A 19,603-nucleotide genomic window follows, 5' to 3' on the forward strand; every position below is an offset into this window, starting at 1 on the left:
AATGAAGGGGGGTTAGGAAGGAAAGAAGTGAGAGAATTTGTAACTCAAAGTTCCAAATATAAATGTTAAAAATTGTTTTTTCATGCAACTGGAAAATAAGACATACAGACAATGGGGTATAGAAATCTATCTTTCCCTGTTGGAAAATAGAAGGGAAAGGGATGGTGGGGACAGAAGTGAGGGCAGACTGGGAGAAGGGGTAATAAGAATGCCATCTCAGAGTGGGGGGAGGGGAGATATGGGGAGAAATTTTGGAACTCAAAATCTTGTAAAAATTAATGCTTAAGACTAAAAATAAATAATTTTTTTAAAGAAAAGAAATTATCAAGGCAAAACTGCCCTGATATTCTAGAACCAGAGGGTAAAATAGAATTTGAAAGAATCCATCAGTCACCTCCCAAATAAGATTCCAAAGTGAAAACTGCCAGGAATATTAGAGCTAAATTCCAGAGTTCCTAGATCAAGGAGAAAATATTGCAAACAGTAGGAAAGAAACAATTTAAGTGTTGGGGAACCACAGTTAGGATAACACAAGATGTAGGAACTTGTACATTGAAGAACTGGAGGGCTTGAAATATGATATTCTGAAAACAGAGGAGCTAGAATTACAACCAAGAATCACCTACTCAGTAAAACTTAGTATAATCTTTCGAGGAGAAAATGAACATTCAAAGAGATAGAAGACATTCTGGAATTCTTGATGAAAAGACAAGAGCTGAATAGAAAATATGACTTCCAAATACAAGACTCAAGAGAAGCATAAAAAGGTAAATGCGAAAGGGAAATCATAAGAGACTTAATAAGTTTAAAATGTTTACATTCCTACATGAGAAGATGATATTTGTAATTCCCAAGACCTTTTTCATTGTGAGGGCGGTTAGGAGTATATACAGACAGAGGGCACAGATGTGAGTTTATTATGAAAAGATGATTTCTAAAAGATAAAATTAAGGGGTGACAGAGGAATGTACTGGGTGAAGGAGAAAGGGAGAGTTGGAATGGAGTAAATTATCTCACATAAAAGATGCAAGAAAAAGCTTTTACAATGGAAGAGAAGACAGGGGAGGTAAGGGGAAGAGAGTAAGTGAATCTTAGTCTCATCAGAATTGGTTCAAAGAAGGAATAACATGAATTGTATATATATATATATATATATGTGTGTGTATATGTATATATATATATATATATATATATATAAATCTGTCTTACTGTTGTGTTCTAAACGCAAGGACACCAAAAACTGTTGCAGTGGGGGCTCTGCCCACCCAAAAACTGTTGGGGTTTCATGGTGTGCTATGGTGGAACCATCTCAAAGAATTCAGAATCAGACTACCTCTCATAGAAATACAGGCATTTATTGAGATTGATGCCTCTCATGGAACAGGCTAAGTTCCAAGAGGAACCAACAACTTCATAGAAAGCAAAATGGATTTTTATAGGGTAAAGGTGATGATTACACAATCAAAATTTATGTAGAATATAGAAATATGATTAATATTAAAAAGGCAGAAAGAGTTTGTTAAGGGATTAGTAATTAGGAGGAGGAGTTCAATCTATGGTTTGGTGATTAAATATTGTTTTGCTGCCCTCCAATTGGTTAGCTGTTGTGGTCCTATCTGGGCAAAATAGATAGGTATTGTGGTTCTGTCTTGGGCTAGATAGAGAATGTGATTCTGGTTCAATACAAAAAGACACCTGTTTCTGTGGGAATGGGTCTGAGGATAGTGGCTGGGATTCCATCATATGGACACACCTGCTATTTTTGTGGGAACTAAGAGTTCAGGGACACATGAGTGAGTAGTGAAGTATAAATGAAGTAGTTAGGATATTGTCAGGGTGCTAGGTAGGTACAGTGGGGCCCATAATGAAGGTGGAATATTGAGGCTGAGGGCAGCTTTATTAGGATTCCATCACTTCAGGATGGTAAGAAAGTAGGAAAGGAAGGAGACAAGAGAATATGAGGTGGAGGAGGGTCATAGAAGGAAGGGCAGTTTGGAGGAGGGGTAGTGAGAAAACAAAATACTTGAGTTGAGAAGGGACAGGGTGAAAGGAGAGAGAATAGAATAAATGGGGAGGGGGAATAGAATGGAGATAAATACAGTTAGCAATAGTAACTGAAAAAAATTGATGCAAATTTATCTGATTAAGGCTTCATTTCTCAGACATTCAGAACTGAGTCAAATTTATGAAAATAAGAGACATTTCTCAATTGATAAATGATCAAAAGATGGGATCAATTTCCAAATTAAGTAATCAAACCTATCGATAGCCATATGAAAAAAACACTCTAATTCACTATTGATTGGAAAAATGTGAATTAAAACAATTCTGAGACACGACCTCATACCTATTAGATTGACTAATAGGACAGAAAAGGTAAATAACAAATGTTGGAAGGGATACTTTAATCCACTGCTGTTGGAGTTGTGAACTGATTCAACCATTCTGAAAGGCAATTTGGAACTATGCCCAAAGAGCTATAAAACCATATATAACCCTTTGACCTAGCAATAACACTTCTAGGTCTATATCCCAAAAGAGATAAAAACAAAAAGGAAAGGGGCCTATATGTATAAAAATATTTGTACTAGCTCTTTTCTTGGGGCAAATCATTAGAAGTTGAGGGGATGTCCATCCATCAGAGAATAGCTGAACAAACTGTGGTATTGTATGCTGTGGTTTGTCCTTCATTCTCCAAGAGGACCATAACATCAGGAAGATGACACCATGACTTGCAATTGAAATGGATTTGAATGAGGCAGGGCTGTGCAGTCACCAGCCTCTTTCTCCTCCAGAGCCATCTGGATCCAGAGGCCAGATATACATCACGATAACTGAAGATGGCCCAGGATGCAGTGAGAGTTCTGTGCTTTTTTAAGCTACTGTCTTTCCAGGTTCTTATTTTGACTGAGGTAATGCCCATTCAGTAATTAGGTCTGTTTATGAGGTGAGTCAAGGTATGGCCCATTTAACCAAAAATCAAACTGGGAAGGGAAGACCCTCAGAATTGCTGGTCCCCTCAAAAAATCAGACTGGGAGGGGAAGATCCTTTGTATTCACTTTTAGGTATCAGGGCCCAAAAATAACCATTAATCACTGCTTGACCTACTGTTGACCAACCAATGAAAGTCAGAATGAATTGGGTTTAAGGCATGGCCTTTAAGAAAGAGATCTAGCCAGTAATCCCCCAAATAAATAGGTTATGATGTGATGGAATAGATTATGATTGAATACTATTGTACTATAAGAAACAAGGAGCAGGATACTCTCAGAAAAAATCCTGGAAATACTAGCATGAGCTGATGCAAATAAAATGTACCGTGTACAAGGTAACAGCGATATTGTAAGATCAACTGTGAATGACTTAGTTATTCTCAGCAGTACAACAATCCAACACAACTCTGAAGGACTTTCAATGAAAAATGCTGCCCATCACCAGAGAAAGAACTGATGGTGTCTGAATACAGACTGAAGCATACTTTAAAAAAAACTTTATTTTCTTGAGATTTGTTTTATTTTTTTGTCTATTTTCTTTTATGACATGACTGTTATGGATATGTTTTCCATGACTACATAAACTATATCAAATTGCCTTCTCAAATTATAAATAAATTATAGACAAATTATAAAGACTCTTGAAAAAGAAATGGACCTATATGTGCAAAAATAGTTATAGCAGCTCTTTTTGTGGTGGCAAAGAATTTGACATTGATGGGATGCCCTTCAATTGGGGAATGACTGAACAAGATGTAGTATATAATTGTGATGAAATATTATTCTGCTAAGAAATTACAAGCAGGATGATTTCAGAAAAATCTGGGGAGACTTATATGAGTTCATGCAAAGTGAAGTGAGTAAAACAAGGAGAACATTGTACACAGTAATATTGTAAGACTGATCAACTGTGAATGAATTAGCTATTCTGAACAATACACAGATCTAAGACAATTCTGAAGGACTTTCGATAAAAAATGCTCTCTACTTCCAGCATAAGAACTGATGCAATATGAATGCTGATCAAAGCATACTGGTTGTCTGGGGTTCTTGGTTCTTTAGCTTTCTTCATTTTTCTTGTGTTTTGTTGTCTGAATTTTCTTTTATAACATGACTAATGTGGACATGTTTTTCGTGACTGCACTTGTATAACCTTTATCAAATTGCTTGTCTTCTCAGTGATGGGGGAGGGGAGTGAAGGTGGGAGAGAATTTGGAACTCAAAATTGTTTAAAAAATGAAAGTAAAAATTATTTTTACATTCAATTGGGAAAAATAATTTAACACTTACTAGCCATGTGACCCTGTGAATGCCATTTAACCCCAATTGTCCTGCCTTCCCCCCTACAAAAAGCAAAGCACAAAGAAACAAAAAAAGAACATAATAGAGGATTCAACACAAAACAATTTCCATTTCAAGAAAACTTACATAATAAATACTACACTTTTTTTCCAAGCTACCCAACTTTTTTTTGCTTCCTTGTAGGTTTTCTTTTGTTCTCTGCTGTGTACTTTTTACTTTATTTTCAACTCCCTCTCCTCCCTCCAAAAAGACTACCATTAAATACAAATTATATATACATACATACATGCATATGTACGTATGTACATATAATATGCATGTATCTATAGAGAGAACTATAGACATATATACGTATATTTGTATCATGTATATTTCCACTTGTCTTCTCTTCCTCTGAAAGTAGATAACATCTTCCTTCATTAGTCCAAGTCTTTCCATGTTTTTCTAAATCAACCAGCTCATCATTTCCCAAACCACAGCAATATTTCAACCCAACTATGTCCTCTCTGAGAGGTTTCTATGAAAAGTTTTTCCCCCAATTTTCTGCATTCCTTCTGTTGTTGTCTACATTTGTTCCATTTATATCAGAAAAATTTAATTTAAAGTAATAGAAATTATTCATTTTACAATTCATCAATTCAACCTTATAATACAGTTTAAGGTCTGATGCTGCTTAATCTTCTTCCTTTTACATCTTTTTTCCCCTAGTTTCTTTGAAATTCCTGACCTTTTCTTCTTCCAAATGAGCCTTGTTATTATTTTATCTAATTCATTAAGATAATTTTTTTAGTAATTTAGTAGGGATGGAATTGAATAAACAAATTAACTAGGTAAAATTATTGTGTTTTTTATTGCATGGGCTTTACCTATTCATGAACAATAATTATTACTTCAATTATGTAGATCTGATTTTATTTGTATAAAAAGTGTTTTTTGTTTTTAGTTCCTTTATCTGTTTTGGCAGGTATACTCTTAGGTATTTTAAAATGTCTACTTTTTTTAATAGTCTAAAACAATATTGAATAATATTGCTGATACATAGTATAGTTTCCTATTTTTTCCCTTCTGATTAAATCTATTTTAGCTTTAACTTTGTCTAAGATCATGATTTACCCCTGCTTTTTTTTACATAATAAATTTTACTCATGCCCTTTGTTTTATCTTTGTGTGTATCTCTCTCTCTTTTTTGGAGGGGGGGTCTTTTCTTTGGAGGGGGAAGGCAGGGCAATTGGGGTTAAGTGACTTGCCCAAGGTCACACAGCTAGTAAGTGTTAAGTGTCTGAGACCAGATTTGAACTCAGGTCCTCCTGACTCCAGGGCCAGTGTTTTACTCACTGCACCACCTAGCTGCCCCTTCTCATTTTTATAGAATTTTCTTAGAGAAACATATTGTTGAATTCAAATTTTTAATCTGCTCTTTCTGCTTTATGGTCAAATTAATCCCATTCACATTCTAAACTATAATTACTGTGCATTTCCCTCCTTCCTGTTTTTTTCTCACTATCCTTCTCACTCAATTTACCCTATCCTTCCTCACTTCTTTGTTTTACTTCTACCTGTTACCTTACCCTCCTATTCTTTAATGCATCCACCTCTCCCTCATCACCTTGCCCTCTTATTTCTTTCTGAGTTTAGGAGACTTTTATACATACATACTCACATATATACATATATATGTATAGTTCCCTCTTTATCCCATTCCTGATCAGAGTAAGATTCCAGCACTACCTGCCCTCACTCCTACTAGATACTTTTGTATTAGTTTTTCCTTTTATGTCTCATTTGTACAAGATAATCACTCCTTTTTATCTCTCTCTGCACTGTTTTTTTAAAGAATCACCAGAAACAGCCACAGCTAGACCCAAGCCTTTCTTTCAAACTACCCAAGTAATGATGACATTCATAAGAGTACTGATAACATTTTCACATATAAAAAGTAAACAATTTAATCTTGTTCAGTCCCTTATGATTGGTCTTTAATGCTTACCTTCTATTTCTCCTGTATTTTATATGTCAAATTTTCCCTTAAGTTCTGCTGTTTTTGCCACAAATACCTGATAGTCTTTCAGTTTGCTATGTCATTTTTTTTAAAATTCAGAATTATATTTAAATTTGCTGGATTAAGTTACCCTTGTTTATAACTGCAGCTCTTTTGCTCTGTGAAATATAGTATTCCAAGACCTACAGTCCTTCAACATAGTAGTTGCTAGGTCTTGTGTAATCCATATTGTAGCTTTATGATATTTGAATTGTTCTTTCCTTGTTGCTTGCAACATTTTCTCCTTAGCCAGGGAGCTCTGCAACTTAATTATGATATTCCTGTAAATTTTCTTCCTTGGATCTCTTTCAGGTGGTGAATGGTGGATTTTTTTTTCTATTTCTGCTTTGCCTTCTTATTCTAGAACTTGAGGGAAGTGCTCCTTGATAATTTCTTGTTATACTATGTCAACATTCTTTATTATCATAATTTTCAGATAGCCTTACCATTTGTATATTATTTCTCCCTGATCTGCTCTCTAGATCAGTTGTTTTTCTGATGAAGTGTTTCATATTTTGTTTTATTACTTCTCAGTGTCTTAGCCTGTCATCAGCTTTCTTGTGCTCAATTTTAGTTTTTCAGGAATTATATTCTTCCTTAAGTTTTTTTATTCTCTGTTTCTAGTTGATTGACTTTCTTTTCATAATTATCTTGATTTTCTTGGATTATTCTTATTTTTTCCTCAATCATTCTTTTTTGATTTTCAAAGTCTTTTATAAGTCCTTCCAAGGACTCTTTTTGTGCTTGGGACCATTTGGCATTTCTCATTGAAAAAGAAGTGATTTTTTAGCTCCATTATCTTCCTCTGAATATGAACCCAGACCTTCTCTATTCCCGTAGTAGATATATATGGTTGAGTCCTTTTCTCCTTTGCTTACTCATTTTTATTTTTATTTCGTTTATAGGAGCTATTATTATAGTCACGTCATAGCCCCAAGGTATGGGGAATGATGCCCCAAGGCTCGGAGATTTATTACTGTTATTTTCTTTGGTCTGCCCCTGGGCATAACCTTAGACTTTCCTCTCCACTCCTGAACCACAGCTTAGGCACCCATCTATCCCTGATTTTGCTTCCTGAGGCCCCTCAGGTGGTTGCAAATTATAATTGTCCTCTCTGCTCTGGAACTGAAACCAGGGACTCTACTATCCTGCAAGTGCCCACAGCCAGCAGGATGCCTGTCCCTCTACTACTACATTTACCAGATGTGTGTTCCTTCTCCCAGCAGCCACAGCCTAGGACATGTATGATTAGCATGGTTGTGCTTGGCATTCTTAGAAAGTGGAAGATCCTTCAGTCTTCTCCTAGTCAGCAGTCAGACCCCCCCCCCCCACACTGTCTCTGAGATGAACATTTCTAAGGCTGCTCTTCCCCATCTACTCCCACTACTCCTAGGGCTTGTTTTTTGTTAATTCTTCAGAGTCCCCATGGAGCTGTTTGAACTTCACTAAGGCTGAACCTCTTCCCTGAAGGTCAGGTCTTTCCTGGGGTCTTCTCAAATTGTCTTAGGAGGACAACTACTTTACCCCCACTTTTTTTTTTTACTGTTGCTGTTCTCCATGTTCCCTCTGAGATGATGTTCTCTTCTTTGTGGGGGAAATTTGGAGAGCCAAAAGGTTTCTGGCCTACTCCATAATCTTTCCAGAATCCTCTCCAAAGATCAAATTTCAAAATTTTAAAAAGGATGCATCAATCTGCACTGTTCATCAGTCTATTCAATCAGTCCTCTCTCTGAAGGTAGAAAGTGCCATCATGGGTCTTGGAATTGTCTTGCATCATTGTCTTGATCAAAGTGCTAAGTTTTTCACAGTTGATCATTCTTACAATATTTCTGTTACTACTGTGACATCATTATTAACCTGAATCTCTTCTCTTACCTACACCCCACTCCACTTTCAAAGTATGCACTCTATATCCTCTGTCAACAAGTTTCTTCTGCATAAAACCTATAACATCTAGGACATCCAGTGTGTGGAGAAATGAGCATTAAGGACCCAATCTGCTGAGGAAAGACACATGATATAAGAGTCAGTGGGCAACAAGCAAAGGTCATGGGAACGCTGTTCATTGGGAAATAAGATGGTAGTATTTTTGTCTTTATAAATGTAGATTGATAAGGGTTGTTTTCAACATATGTATTGGTGGTGATTAAACACACATGTTATTAGGGGAAAGAACTGATACTGACACATTGATTATAAATATTGAAAATAAAAAAGTATGAAGAGAAAATCCAAATATTTGGTGTGATTATATCTGTGTATAGCAGAGGTTGACTTAGCCTGTAGAAGCCATCTCTTAGAACAAAACTGGAGTTCCCTTGCAAACTCCTGGGAACATATGTGACTAATTATTTCAAGGCTTCAGAAATGAGAAACTTCCTTCATGCTAGCAGCCATGTAGTTATACAGTGCTGAAAGAACCTGGAATTTGGGCATGATTTTGTTATGCCCAGAGTGCTCCTTGGTCTTCTTCCTTCCCCAACTCTATAACAGTGGCAGGAAGACAGGTACTATATGGCTTTCTCTTTGACCTCCAGGTGATGTCATGTGACTTCAAGCCTTCCAATGAGTTTTAAGGCTTGTTCTTTCTCCAGTCCAAATCCAGAGCAGCTTCACTCATGTGGCAGCTAGTGAAAACAAGGTTTCAATAAGGAGAATTTGTGCCTGGGCTCCTTGCTGACTTTTCTGCTTTTGTGTTTGGTCTTTCCTTATTTTAGAGGATTAAGTATCTATCCCAAGATGGACATATCCAAGCTTAGAGTGACCTTGTGAGTTAGAAAGATCCAGAGATATTCAGTCCAATGAATGGAACTAGTGGGCAAGAGGGGAAGCCTCTATCTTAAAGAGGATGGCTATTGACAAAAGGATCAGCCCAAACCTGACTGTTATAACAGCCAACATATACATAGAGCTACATGAATTGGTACAAAGCCAATGCAAAACATAAAATGCCTAATCATCAATCTGACAAACTACTTTGTGTTCTGATAAGGTTAAATATCAGCCTTCCAGAAGACTATAATAACATTTGTAAGCTAAGAAATTGAATTCTGTTTTAAGTTTGTTCTTGTCAAATGTATGCTTATAAATATTTTATATTGAGCTTTCTTTTTATGTGTAGGAAATAAATAATTGCTCTATAAGTGATTTGTATTGTACATTGAATATCTACTCTCTTCTTTTTGTAGAGAAACCCTAGAAATCAGTCATAATATAGGATATAAGTAAAAAATTTTCCCTACAGCACGAGGATTGGGCTTTAAGTGACCCAAAGGCATGAGAATAGGAAGCCTTTTCCCTCTTTCTGAAGACCTAGATTCCCACAAGACTGAATGCAATCCAACCCACACACCTGGGTCCAGATCAGATGGGTCTCTTAGTGGAAAAGGGAATGGTACACTCTTCCAGCCCCAGCCCCAGTGAGTCCTACAGCAGTTCTCAATAATGGAAAATGTACTAATTACAGCAACTTGTATAAATTCCTTACCATTTAGCCTAAATATCATACATCAAAATAAAAAATTGTTTATCATCAAACATGTCAGATTAATTTTGTTTGTAAGTTTTATTTGATTACAATAGTAAACTCTATACATTTATGTTCAGTTTTCATACTTTATTGCCCATGCAACATGGTTGTCTGCTCACAACTTTAAAATATAAAAGACATTGCTGCCAGTTAAACTAACCTTATTAATGAGTATTCTATATTGGTGCCATGAAAATACAGCTATAACTATACAGCTGATCAAACAAAATAAACTAAATAGAACAATTTCCATTCACCAGTTCTTCTGACCAAATGAATCAACCAATTCTTTAGGTCATATCCTGTCTGAACACAGGAAATTGACACAGTCTATATTGTATATATATTTTTTATTGTTGTTTTTTTAAAAAAGAATGTAGTCTTACCAATATTTTATATTTTTAAAATGTTTAAATCTAATATAGCTATAATTATGTGTGTTTTCTCTTCCCAATGATATAAAAAATCATTAAGGACAGGAACCCTGATCTATAATTCTTTGTATCTACCACACTACTTAGTACAGAGGACATGGCACTAAACAGAGTCAGTACTCAGGAAATACATGTTGATTGATTTAATGAAGGATGCCATGTCTTTTCAAGTCACCCCTTAGGAATATACTCTCATCTCAAAAAAAAAAAATTGTCACATTTGCTCCACTAGTCACTGCTTCACTTGTTACTGAGGTAGATGCCACCACTTCAGAAAGTTGAATAATTACAAAGGTCTGTAATCTCACAGCAAATATCTTCCTTTTAAATCAATCTGGAGAATAGAGACCTCATGTTCATGAAAAGAAGCAGAGAGGGAGTAATAATACCAAATCCTTTGCTACTCTTGTAGTCTTCCATCTAAATATTACACCAAACAAATTCAGCCCACTGGTGGAATTATACTCATTAACCCAGCTAATGATATTCAGACATACACTTGTTTCTCTGGATGGAAAATTCATTAGCTCTCCCCCTCCCCTTTTTCTTTCTCTCTCTCTCTCAAATTGGTGCCTGGATTTGTATGTCTTTCCACTCAAACCATTTCCTGGTGTCTGATTTATGATTCAAAGAATGAAAATGTGGACCCCATACTCAATATTTCTATTTCACATTTCACTGTCATTTCTAATATGAAGTGTCTGTTTAAATTATGACATCCCTCTTTATTAACTTAATGCTTTTTTTAGCATTCTGATGGATTACCCAACCCAATACTTCTATTTCCTCATAGGATCCTTAACATCTCAAAAAGAAGACTGTTTAAGAGATGGTCTGTTCAAAAAAGGAAATCCCCCCCAAAAAATATTGTATTTGTGTGTTATCCTCTCCAATTTCTACATTTTATCCAAAAGTATTAGGATTTCTTCCCAAAGTGCTAATTAAAATGTATTACTAAAATATTTTAATTTAAATATATTTTCACTGAGAGGTGGAAAAAAAATCCAAGTATGAAGACAGAAGGAAATAATCCTCACAACTCTTAAACTATAAGCTAGCATCACTTGGCAACACACATTATACATCTCTCTCCATTTCTAAAAGCTCAAAGTAGAAAAAAAAAACTAAAATTATTCAGAAAAATCTATTGGAGCAGGAAGCAATGATAGTGGCATAAATGACCAGTATTATCCATTATTATCTTTAGCTCTCAGTGATGAAATTTAAAACATTTTTAACTGCTTCATAAATGACAATCTAAAAGAACTCATCTTAGTTTCTGCATAATGTATTTATTGCCTAATTGAGTATTTGTTTTTCTACCCTTCTGTTCCAAAGTCTTACATTTTAAATCATCATTGCCTTTGAAGGAGCAACTAACCATGAGTGTCAGCCCTCCAACAGCTGTCAAATTCACTGACCTAGAGATGGAAGCAATATTTGTATTTCATGAGAAAAAGTAAATATTTACTTATTTTTCCAAGTGTTCAGATTTAGAATGGTCATAGGAATTATCATTTTCCTCTACCTTATATACATATATGCAACATAAAGCAATAAAAAAAATTTAAGTTGAGTTAAACCAAGAAAAGTCATGGAATAACCTTTGGAAAAAGCTAGACTAAGACTATAAAGGCAAGGTTGAATAGTTGATGGTTGTTATGAAACTTGTGGGTTCTGAACTTCAAGTAAAAATTATATTTTTGGAGGATGATGACTCATTTTGCAAAAAAAAAAAAAAAAACAATCATTTCCTTTTGAAGGAAAAGGATTTACCAAAAAGACCAAGAAAGATATCAAATATAACTTAGCAAACAATATCTTATTAGTTTTATATAAATGAAATCTATTGAGTTTAATACCAAAAACCCAAATGACTTGGAAAAATACTTTTGGACTTTCAAGAAATCCCTCTATCATCCCCCCCCCCAAAAAAAACCCAAACAGCTAAAGCCCATATTATCTCGCAAGTGTTGGAGAGTACAAAAAGCCTGTCTCATCATTCACTAGGCACCATTATGAGAAAGAAGTTTCCTGGTGAATTTCATTGAGGAGCTGCTACTCTAGCTATCTCTACTGCACATGAAGTGATTTGGCTATCGTGGGGATCTTGATCACATATGAAGAGTCAAGTAAATAATCCAGGTCCCTTAAGTGAATTTCTTTTTCTCAGAATTGTTCCACTTGACTTTCCACATTGATCACACTAGATTTCTAATCACACAATTACAGTTTAGTGCGTTTGTGCATAGGATTGCTTCAGAAAGGTGAGGCAGTCATACTCCACCAAGAGTTAATTCTGTGCTCAGATTCTCAACATGGAACACCACTGATTGAAATTAGAAGTCACTCAATCTCAAATTAAATTAAGTGGCAGAATTATATAGAATTATTTTTGCTAGCATGGGAATGCTTAGTTTTCTAAAAGACAAATGTGGACCCTTTCCTTTTGGAAAACACAATCACCTAGTGAACAAGGAACAGTTGGGTGAAGTCTAGCTGCCTGCATCTAAGTAGCCACTAGCAATGAGATGAGTAAAATGAACTCAAATGCAATGAAGATCATAATGGGAGCTTCACATGTTGGGCTACCATGCCACTAATATTATCACTAATTTTTTTAACTTAAAATGGATAACAATGGAAAGGAATCTCATAGATTATTAACTGTACAAAAGAAAACCACCACCATCCCCCCCAAAAAGTAGCCATCTTAAAAAGCCAATTAGTCTATTTCTTTAATTTGAAAATGTATAAATAAAACAGGTACCAAACTGTAAATTTTGGGGAGTAATAAAGTAACAGAATAACATGGAAAAATTAAATTCAATTAATATCTAAAGCTTTCATATTAAAAAAAATTACAGCCATTGCCCAGCCCACAAAAGGAGTTCAGTAAATGTTTCTGTGTTCCCTATTAATCCTTTTTAAAATATTGCTAATAAAATATAATAATGATTTGGTTCCTCTCTCCTCCCTTTCTTTTCTTGACCTTCGGGGATACATCTACCAAGAATAGGGGAAAAAACTAAAAGAGGAGAAGAAGCAGCAAAAGGTCCAAAAAATACACAGAGCAAGAGGTCCATGACAGAGTAGCCTGGAAAACGTTTGGTTTATAAATTGTTGTTAAGCTCTGAATAGATTTAGTAGCAAAAAACAATGCTCAACTATCACATAATTGAATGCTTTCTAATCAGCTTCCTTGGGGAAAAGTTGAGGGTATGTTTTGGGATTTTTTTAACACTTAGATACAAATATTTATAAGTTTATTCATATGTCACTTTTACAAGATGTACATTCATACCATATGATTCAACAAAATACACTCTTTTAACTAGAACTGAACATGTTTGATGAATTTGTGTAAGAGCATGCTGGCATGATCAAAAACTCAAAATATTTTTTCCACAATAACAAAGGGATACAAACTTTAAGACCAGTTGGTTTTAGATAGTTTTTTTTTCTTTTCATTTTTTGCAATCCCTGAAATGTCTGTAAACTCAGACAGACTATGTATACATAACCCAAACATTGTAATGGTGCTGTAAATCATACTGGCTGCTCATAAATTTGCAAAAGCAACAGGTTTAAAAATATAAAAATAAATGCAAAGCAATGTCAAATTTACACTCAACATAATTAAAATATCACACATTTAGAAACTTTCAAACAAAAAATAAATAAAACATCCACATACATCAATACTGAGAAACAGAGAGATCTGCCTATCTCTGATGTGATTTCTACATACTATGGGCCTGGATTCATGAAAGTATCACCTTTCAATAAATAGTGTGTTAATAGCTTTGAAATTCGATATTTTCTACATTCCTCAACTGATTTTTCATTAAATATCAAATTTCAATTCAATGTTTATAAATTGCATCAAGTTTCAATGTGTATTGAAAAAAAAATCAGCCTACTCTTAGACTGATTTTTTTTAATAAATTAGGCACCAGATAAAAATATCAAACTTGTCAACTGAGATACCCCCAACTTGGAGGAAAGTGAAATTTTAGAAGTGTGCCTCACAAATTAAAAACTTAGAGTCCTTCTTGGGCCTCAGTGAAGATGCTGAGGAGAAGGATAGAGTTGTGATCTCCTTTGCACCCTTAGGGAAGGACTCAGAGGCTATCATAATGATTAAAGGGCGGGGATGGACATGATGGATGCAGAGCAAAAAAAATGGTACCTTCCCATAAGCCTGGGCCACCTTATAACTCCCCCTTAATTACAGCCAATCATTGAACCATGAACTATAACACAAGCCTGATACTTTCAAATACTCCATATCTTCTTAGGTTCCCTCACAGACACAAAAGATAGAAGTAACCAAGTCAGAAGTTCTGACAAGTTCATGACACCCATCCATCTGTTTGGAGTAATGATGAAAAATGAGCAAGAAAATACACCTATTACAAGACATTAGACTCCTAAGTGAGAGAGGCAGAGGATTGTTCCAGTGTCTGCATTAAGCAGAGACAATGCTTAAAGTCTCTGTCTATCAAACAAGATGCTATACCCCTGCTCGTGTCTATTTAAGAGCAGGCATAAATGGATGAACAACTTTTCTATTGACAAAGCTGTTTTTCATTGAAGTTGTTTTTACATTTTTTTGAGGCCATGGGGAAGGAAGACTTGTATGGTGTTGTTTCTTAGAATTGTATAAAAATAGAATCTGTCGCTTCCTTGGGTCTAGGACTAAAGATAATAAGGAAATAATTGGAGGATGGGAGCTAACAACTGAGGGCTTAAGGGATTCTAGGGGCATGTGCCCTTTCCCTTGGAAAACTGTACTTTTCCCAAATACTGACATTTACATGTGTCATAGTTCTGCAGAAGCATGCATCTAATCACCATATTCACCAGTCAGATATCCCAAATTAGATAAATAGAAGTTTTTGTTTAAAAGGGTTGGTTGATTTGGATGAGGATCATGGATGAGGGAAGAAAAAAAGTGTATGAGAGAGGGATTCAACATGTAATCTAAATATTAATAAATCCTGCATAAACAAGTTGATTTTCATCCTCTATTCCCCTCTTCCCTCAAGTTTACAGATTTTAGGGAAAAAATATATGTATATATAAACTACTAAACAGTTCAACCAGTTTTGCTATTTCTGAAGACAAATATGATTTTATTGCAGGAAAATCTGAATCTCAGTTAAATTGGCAGTCATGATTTCTTTTTCTATATGTCTCTAAGAGGCTCATTGAAATGTTTGGTGTTTCTGTTTCTGTTTCATTTTGCTTTTTTTTAATACTATTACCTGCTATGTAAAGCAGTTAATCCTTTGGAACCAGAAACACCAACCCAGTCCAGTAGACATCTGCCCAAAGTCCCCAGTTCTGAAAGCCAGGGGCTCTTTGTTATTCTCACAGCAAAAATAAAAATTCATGCAAAGGTTAATCATGTGAACACCATCACTCAATGAGGCACTCCCTTGGAAATTAGTACACCACATATATTAAAAGAACCTTTCAGCATTCACTACACTTCTTAACACAAGGAAAATAAAGAAAATACAGGCAAGAACTGGGATGATAAGTCCTGACCATAATTGAGTGAATTTCTCAATGGCTTCTACTCAAAGATTTCAAAGAGAAGAAACTGCTGCATGCACACCATGTGCAATGCCACTCTTAGTGAACCTTCTGGTTCAAGTACCAACATGACTATGCTGCACCAAAAGTAAAACAAGTGCCAAACTCAGCAGCAATGTGGCATTTCACTCTTTTAAGCATGAATGCCAAACTGGAAGAAAGAAAATCTAAGTGAAGTGCAGCATTCTTCTGAACATCTGCTGGCATTCTAGCCTCCTAAGTCGGTGGTGCCTGCTTCAAAACATGTAAAAATGTAAAGCTAATCTTATCTCCATCAAATAAATGGTGCCACCCAGAAGATACCATACGAGACTAAAGAAGTGAGAAGTCAGAGGCTATAGTTAACTTTGTTTTCACAGGATGTGGACTCATTTTTTCCCAGTAAATCTTTCCATTCAATCAGCTTTGGCAATATTATGAGTAAATAATGGAAAAAAAATCTGATTGACTTAATATTCTAATTTAAACATTAATTTGAAATTTAGCAGTAATAGAAAAACAATTTAGTTATCATAATTATAAACCCAACTGGACATCACTGACTAGCTGGACTTAGCTTCACGACTCATAGCACTAAAACCAATGGACAATTCCATTTTATAGTTTCAGACTCTACTTTGGCTGGAATAGAGGTGTGTGTGTGTGTGTGTGTGTGTGTGTGTGTGTGTGTGTGTGTTTGCTTGTGTGTGTTTCAGTGGGTATGTATTTTCTCTTTGGGGAAGGAATGAAAGGGTATGGTTAGATAAATCTTGTAAAACTTTTTTTTTTCATTGGGGAAAAATAAACATTTTTGAATACTCTTTCCAACATTTACAAAATGTGAAATAGTATTATTACTGCAGCTAGTTACAGCATGAAAGAATTTCAAGATTTGTTTCTGAATTTAAAGGAGTTTCAGCTTAAGGAAATTCCTTTCTTTTGTCTCATGCTTAAATAAAAAGTGCTAGGGTGGCGGTGGTTGCCTGAGAGGGAGAGAGAGAGAGAGAGAGAGAGAGAGAGAGAGAGAGAGAGAGAGAGAGAGAGAGAGAGAGAGAGAGAGAATAGTTGTACAATGTGAGCTCTATACTAGTACAAATAATACTGCTTCTTTTCAAGCTACATGATTTTAAAACATTGTGTTTGTTTTTCTGATTTCTCTTTCTGCCACGTTTAGTAGAGTTCTATTCAAATAAAAAGGTAAAAAAAAAAATTATCCAAAGGGGTAGACAGTTTTGACAAAGGGATAAAAATGACAGATGAGACTTAGAAATTTTAAGATTTTCAAAAAAAAATCTACTTTTTGCCATGAATAGGTATAAAATCAACCTTTGAGTTTCAAAAAATTCGATTGACGGGAAATATTAAAATTCAGCAGGGACAGAAGAACGTTATAACTGACTAAATTGGAAGATTAAAAGCATCAAGTCCTACCTTATGAAAATAGTTGAAATCAAAACTTCGGTAAATGTCAATGGTAATACCAGGTAACTTATATGGCATATGTGTGTATGTATATATACATATGTGTACTATATATATATACACACACACAGAGATACACATATATGTATAGGTATACATATATACACATACATATTTTTTTTAAAGAGGCCTAAAGGCAGCACTATTTAGAGGATAAGCTTCCATCAATGCAGGCCTTGATGACTAAGGCAAAAAATAGACATCTTGTTAGAGGTAGACAAGTCCAGTACTGCTCTCTCAATAAACAGAACAGAATAAATTGATTGAAATAAAATTACACAAAAAATCAAGTGCATGATTTGGAAACTCAGACACTTTGGTTACATCATTTCAAGAGATTTTTTTTCCCCTCCATTTCATACTACCTTCTAAGACAAGTTACTATTTGGTGTCTACAGTATTGGCCAAAAGAATAAAATAAAATAAAAATACTGGAATTGCCTACCACTACAAAACATTACTCTCTTACTTAAAGATTATTGAAAAAAATGTCATAAATAGCTTTTCAGCTTTCTTCCCAGAAATATGGCACGTTAATTGGACTAGGGAATCATGGCATCCATCTTTTTCCATATGTGATACATATTTTAACCACTTCTAGAGAATCTGTCATTTTGGCAAAGAACTGCAAATGCCCAGTCCTTGATGCCTAAGCGTCAAGAACTAGGCGATCTTTCTTGCAAAGTTGGATATTGACAGAGTAAGAACATACGGCTATTTTTAAAATCTATAATATTTACAGTATTGCACTTTACTGCACATAATTGCATTTCACTAAAATTAATGCTGCATCAGTATTATGCCTTAAAACCATATGTCCATCTTTTTATGTCAGTCATTTGTTTCTGAATTCTGTAAAACAGCAAAATGTCAATTCAAGATTCAAATATTTGAGAAATTATAGTCAACTTGTTCCTATGGCACAATGCATCTCAACTAGTTCCGGTAATATGGGGTCAAACTGTGCATTAATATTGTTCCCATAATTCAAGTCACCACTAATGGTTACAGCTTTAGCAATTCAGGTCTTTCTCCCCCCCTCCCCCCCCCCACTCCTCTTCAAAGGATGTAGCCATTTGAGAGACACATTTTGTTATTGCTGCTTTTTTTTTCTTTTCTTTTTTTTCTGGAAAGGAAAGTACTGCCTCTTGCCTCAGATCTGAAATTCCACATTTAAATTCAAACCAGTTCCGCTGCAGCTCCTCAATGATGGAAGATATTCATGGCAGTGAAATAATACTGTTGGCAACAAAGAAATGTCATCTTTAATGGAGACCAGCCCCAAGGATCTTTTGTTTAATATATTTTATGATCTTCAAAATGTGTTTAGTTAGACACATGCACAGGGTAGCAAAACTGACAGCCGAAGATGAGTAATGCTGATGTGATCAATTTCGCCAGGGTCAGAATCCCAAAGTCCCAATGTTCACAGATTAGTATCATTTAGGATTTTTGTTGGGTCCCTCCCGCCCACCACCTACTTATCTTCCCGAAAGTCTCTGTGAGCGTTTTGTTGCTGTTTGTTTTAGTGTATTGTTTTTTAAATAAGATGACTCTTAATTAGTACTGAGGTTGATTTCAGGCCCATCACTGCCTCTTGCTTTTAATTGTACTAACAGCCCAAGCGCCAGAGAGGAGAGATTCCACCCCGAACTCTTCAGAACCAACTGAGGTCCGACGTGAGTGAGGAGCCTTTGGGCTCAAGAGCGTGCACTCCTGGGACCTGGAGTCTGTCAAAGTACTCGGTGGGGTCTTTTCAAAACAAAAAGCCGATGGTTTCGGAAGAGCCCAGGCCAGGACATTAGTACTGAGGGGAGAACCAAATGGGGACAGGGGCGAGGGAGCGCGAGGGGTTGAGTCCCGGTGCTGCTGGCGCTTGGCGGAGAAGGGGGAGGAGAAAGCGAGAGAGAGAAGAGAAGGGGAGGAGGGAGTTCCAGTCCGTTCCGTGTCCCACGTGGCGCGGGGGGTCAGAGCCCCAGGGCCTCGGCGTGTTTCCGGGCCTTGAGCCGCAGGTCGGCGATGCTCGAGTTTTTGCTGTTGCTTTTGGCAGCGGCGGCCACCACGGCGGCAGCGGAGGCTGACTCCGCCAAGGAGGCGATGGGGAGCCCGAAGGGAGGCGGTGGGAACATCAGATAGGGGGCGTGGGCAGCCAGGTGGGGATGCAGGTGAGGGTGAGCGTGGGCCACGCCTTCTAGCTGCAGCTGTGCTTGGACCTGCGAAGAGAAGGGGATGGCAGAAGGG

At 36.0% G+C, this 19,603-nt stretch overlaps 1 protein-coding gene across 2 annotated transcripts in view; it reads right to left on the reverse strand.

Moving 5' to 3' along the window:
* Positions 1-15,141: 15,141 nt before the first annotated feature.
* Positions 15,142-19,603, reverse strand: part of SHOX (SHOX homeobox) — a 17,746-nt gene continuing 13,284 nt past the window's right edge. For both annotated transcript variants that reach the window (XM_069072902.1, XM_069072901.1), the window contains exon 5: positions 15,142-19,575. In XM_069072902.1, the coding sequence (XP_068929003.1) occupies positions 19,330-19,575 (246 nt within the window). In that variant the 3' untranslated portion in view covers positions 15,142-19,329. The remainder of the gene's footprint in view (positions 19,576-19,603) is intronic.

The sequence above is a fragment of the Petaurus breviceps genome, unplaced genomic scaffold, assembly GCF_028583685.1.
Source record: "Petaurus breviceps papuanus isolate PSGF00001 unplaced genomic scaffold, PetGlider_PUasm1.0 90849, whole genome shotgun sequence".
Lineage (NCBI taxonomy): Eukaryota > Metazoa > Chordata > Mammalia > Diprotodontia > Petauridae > Petaurus > Petaurus breviceps.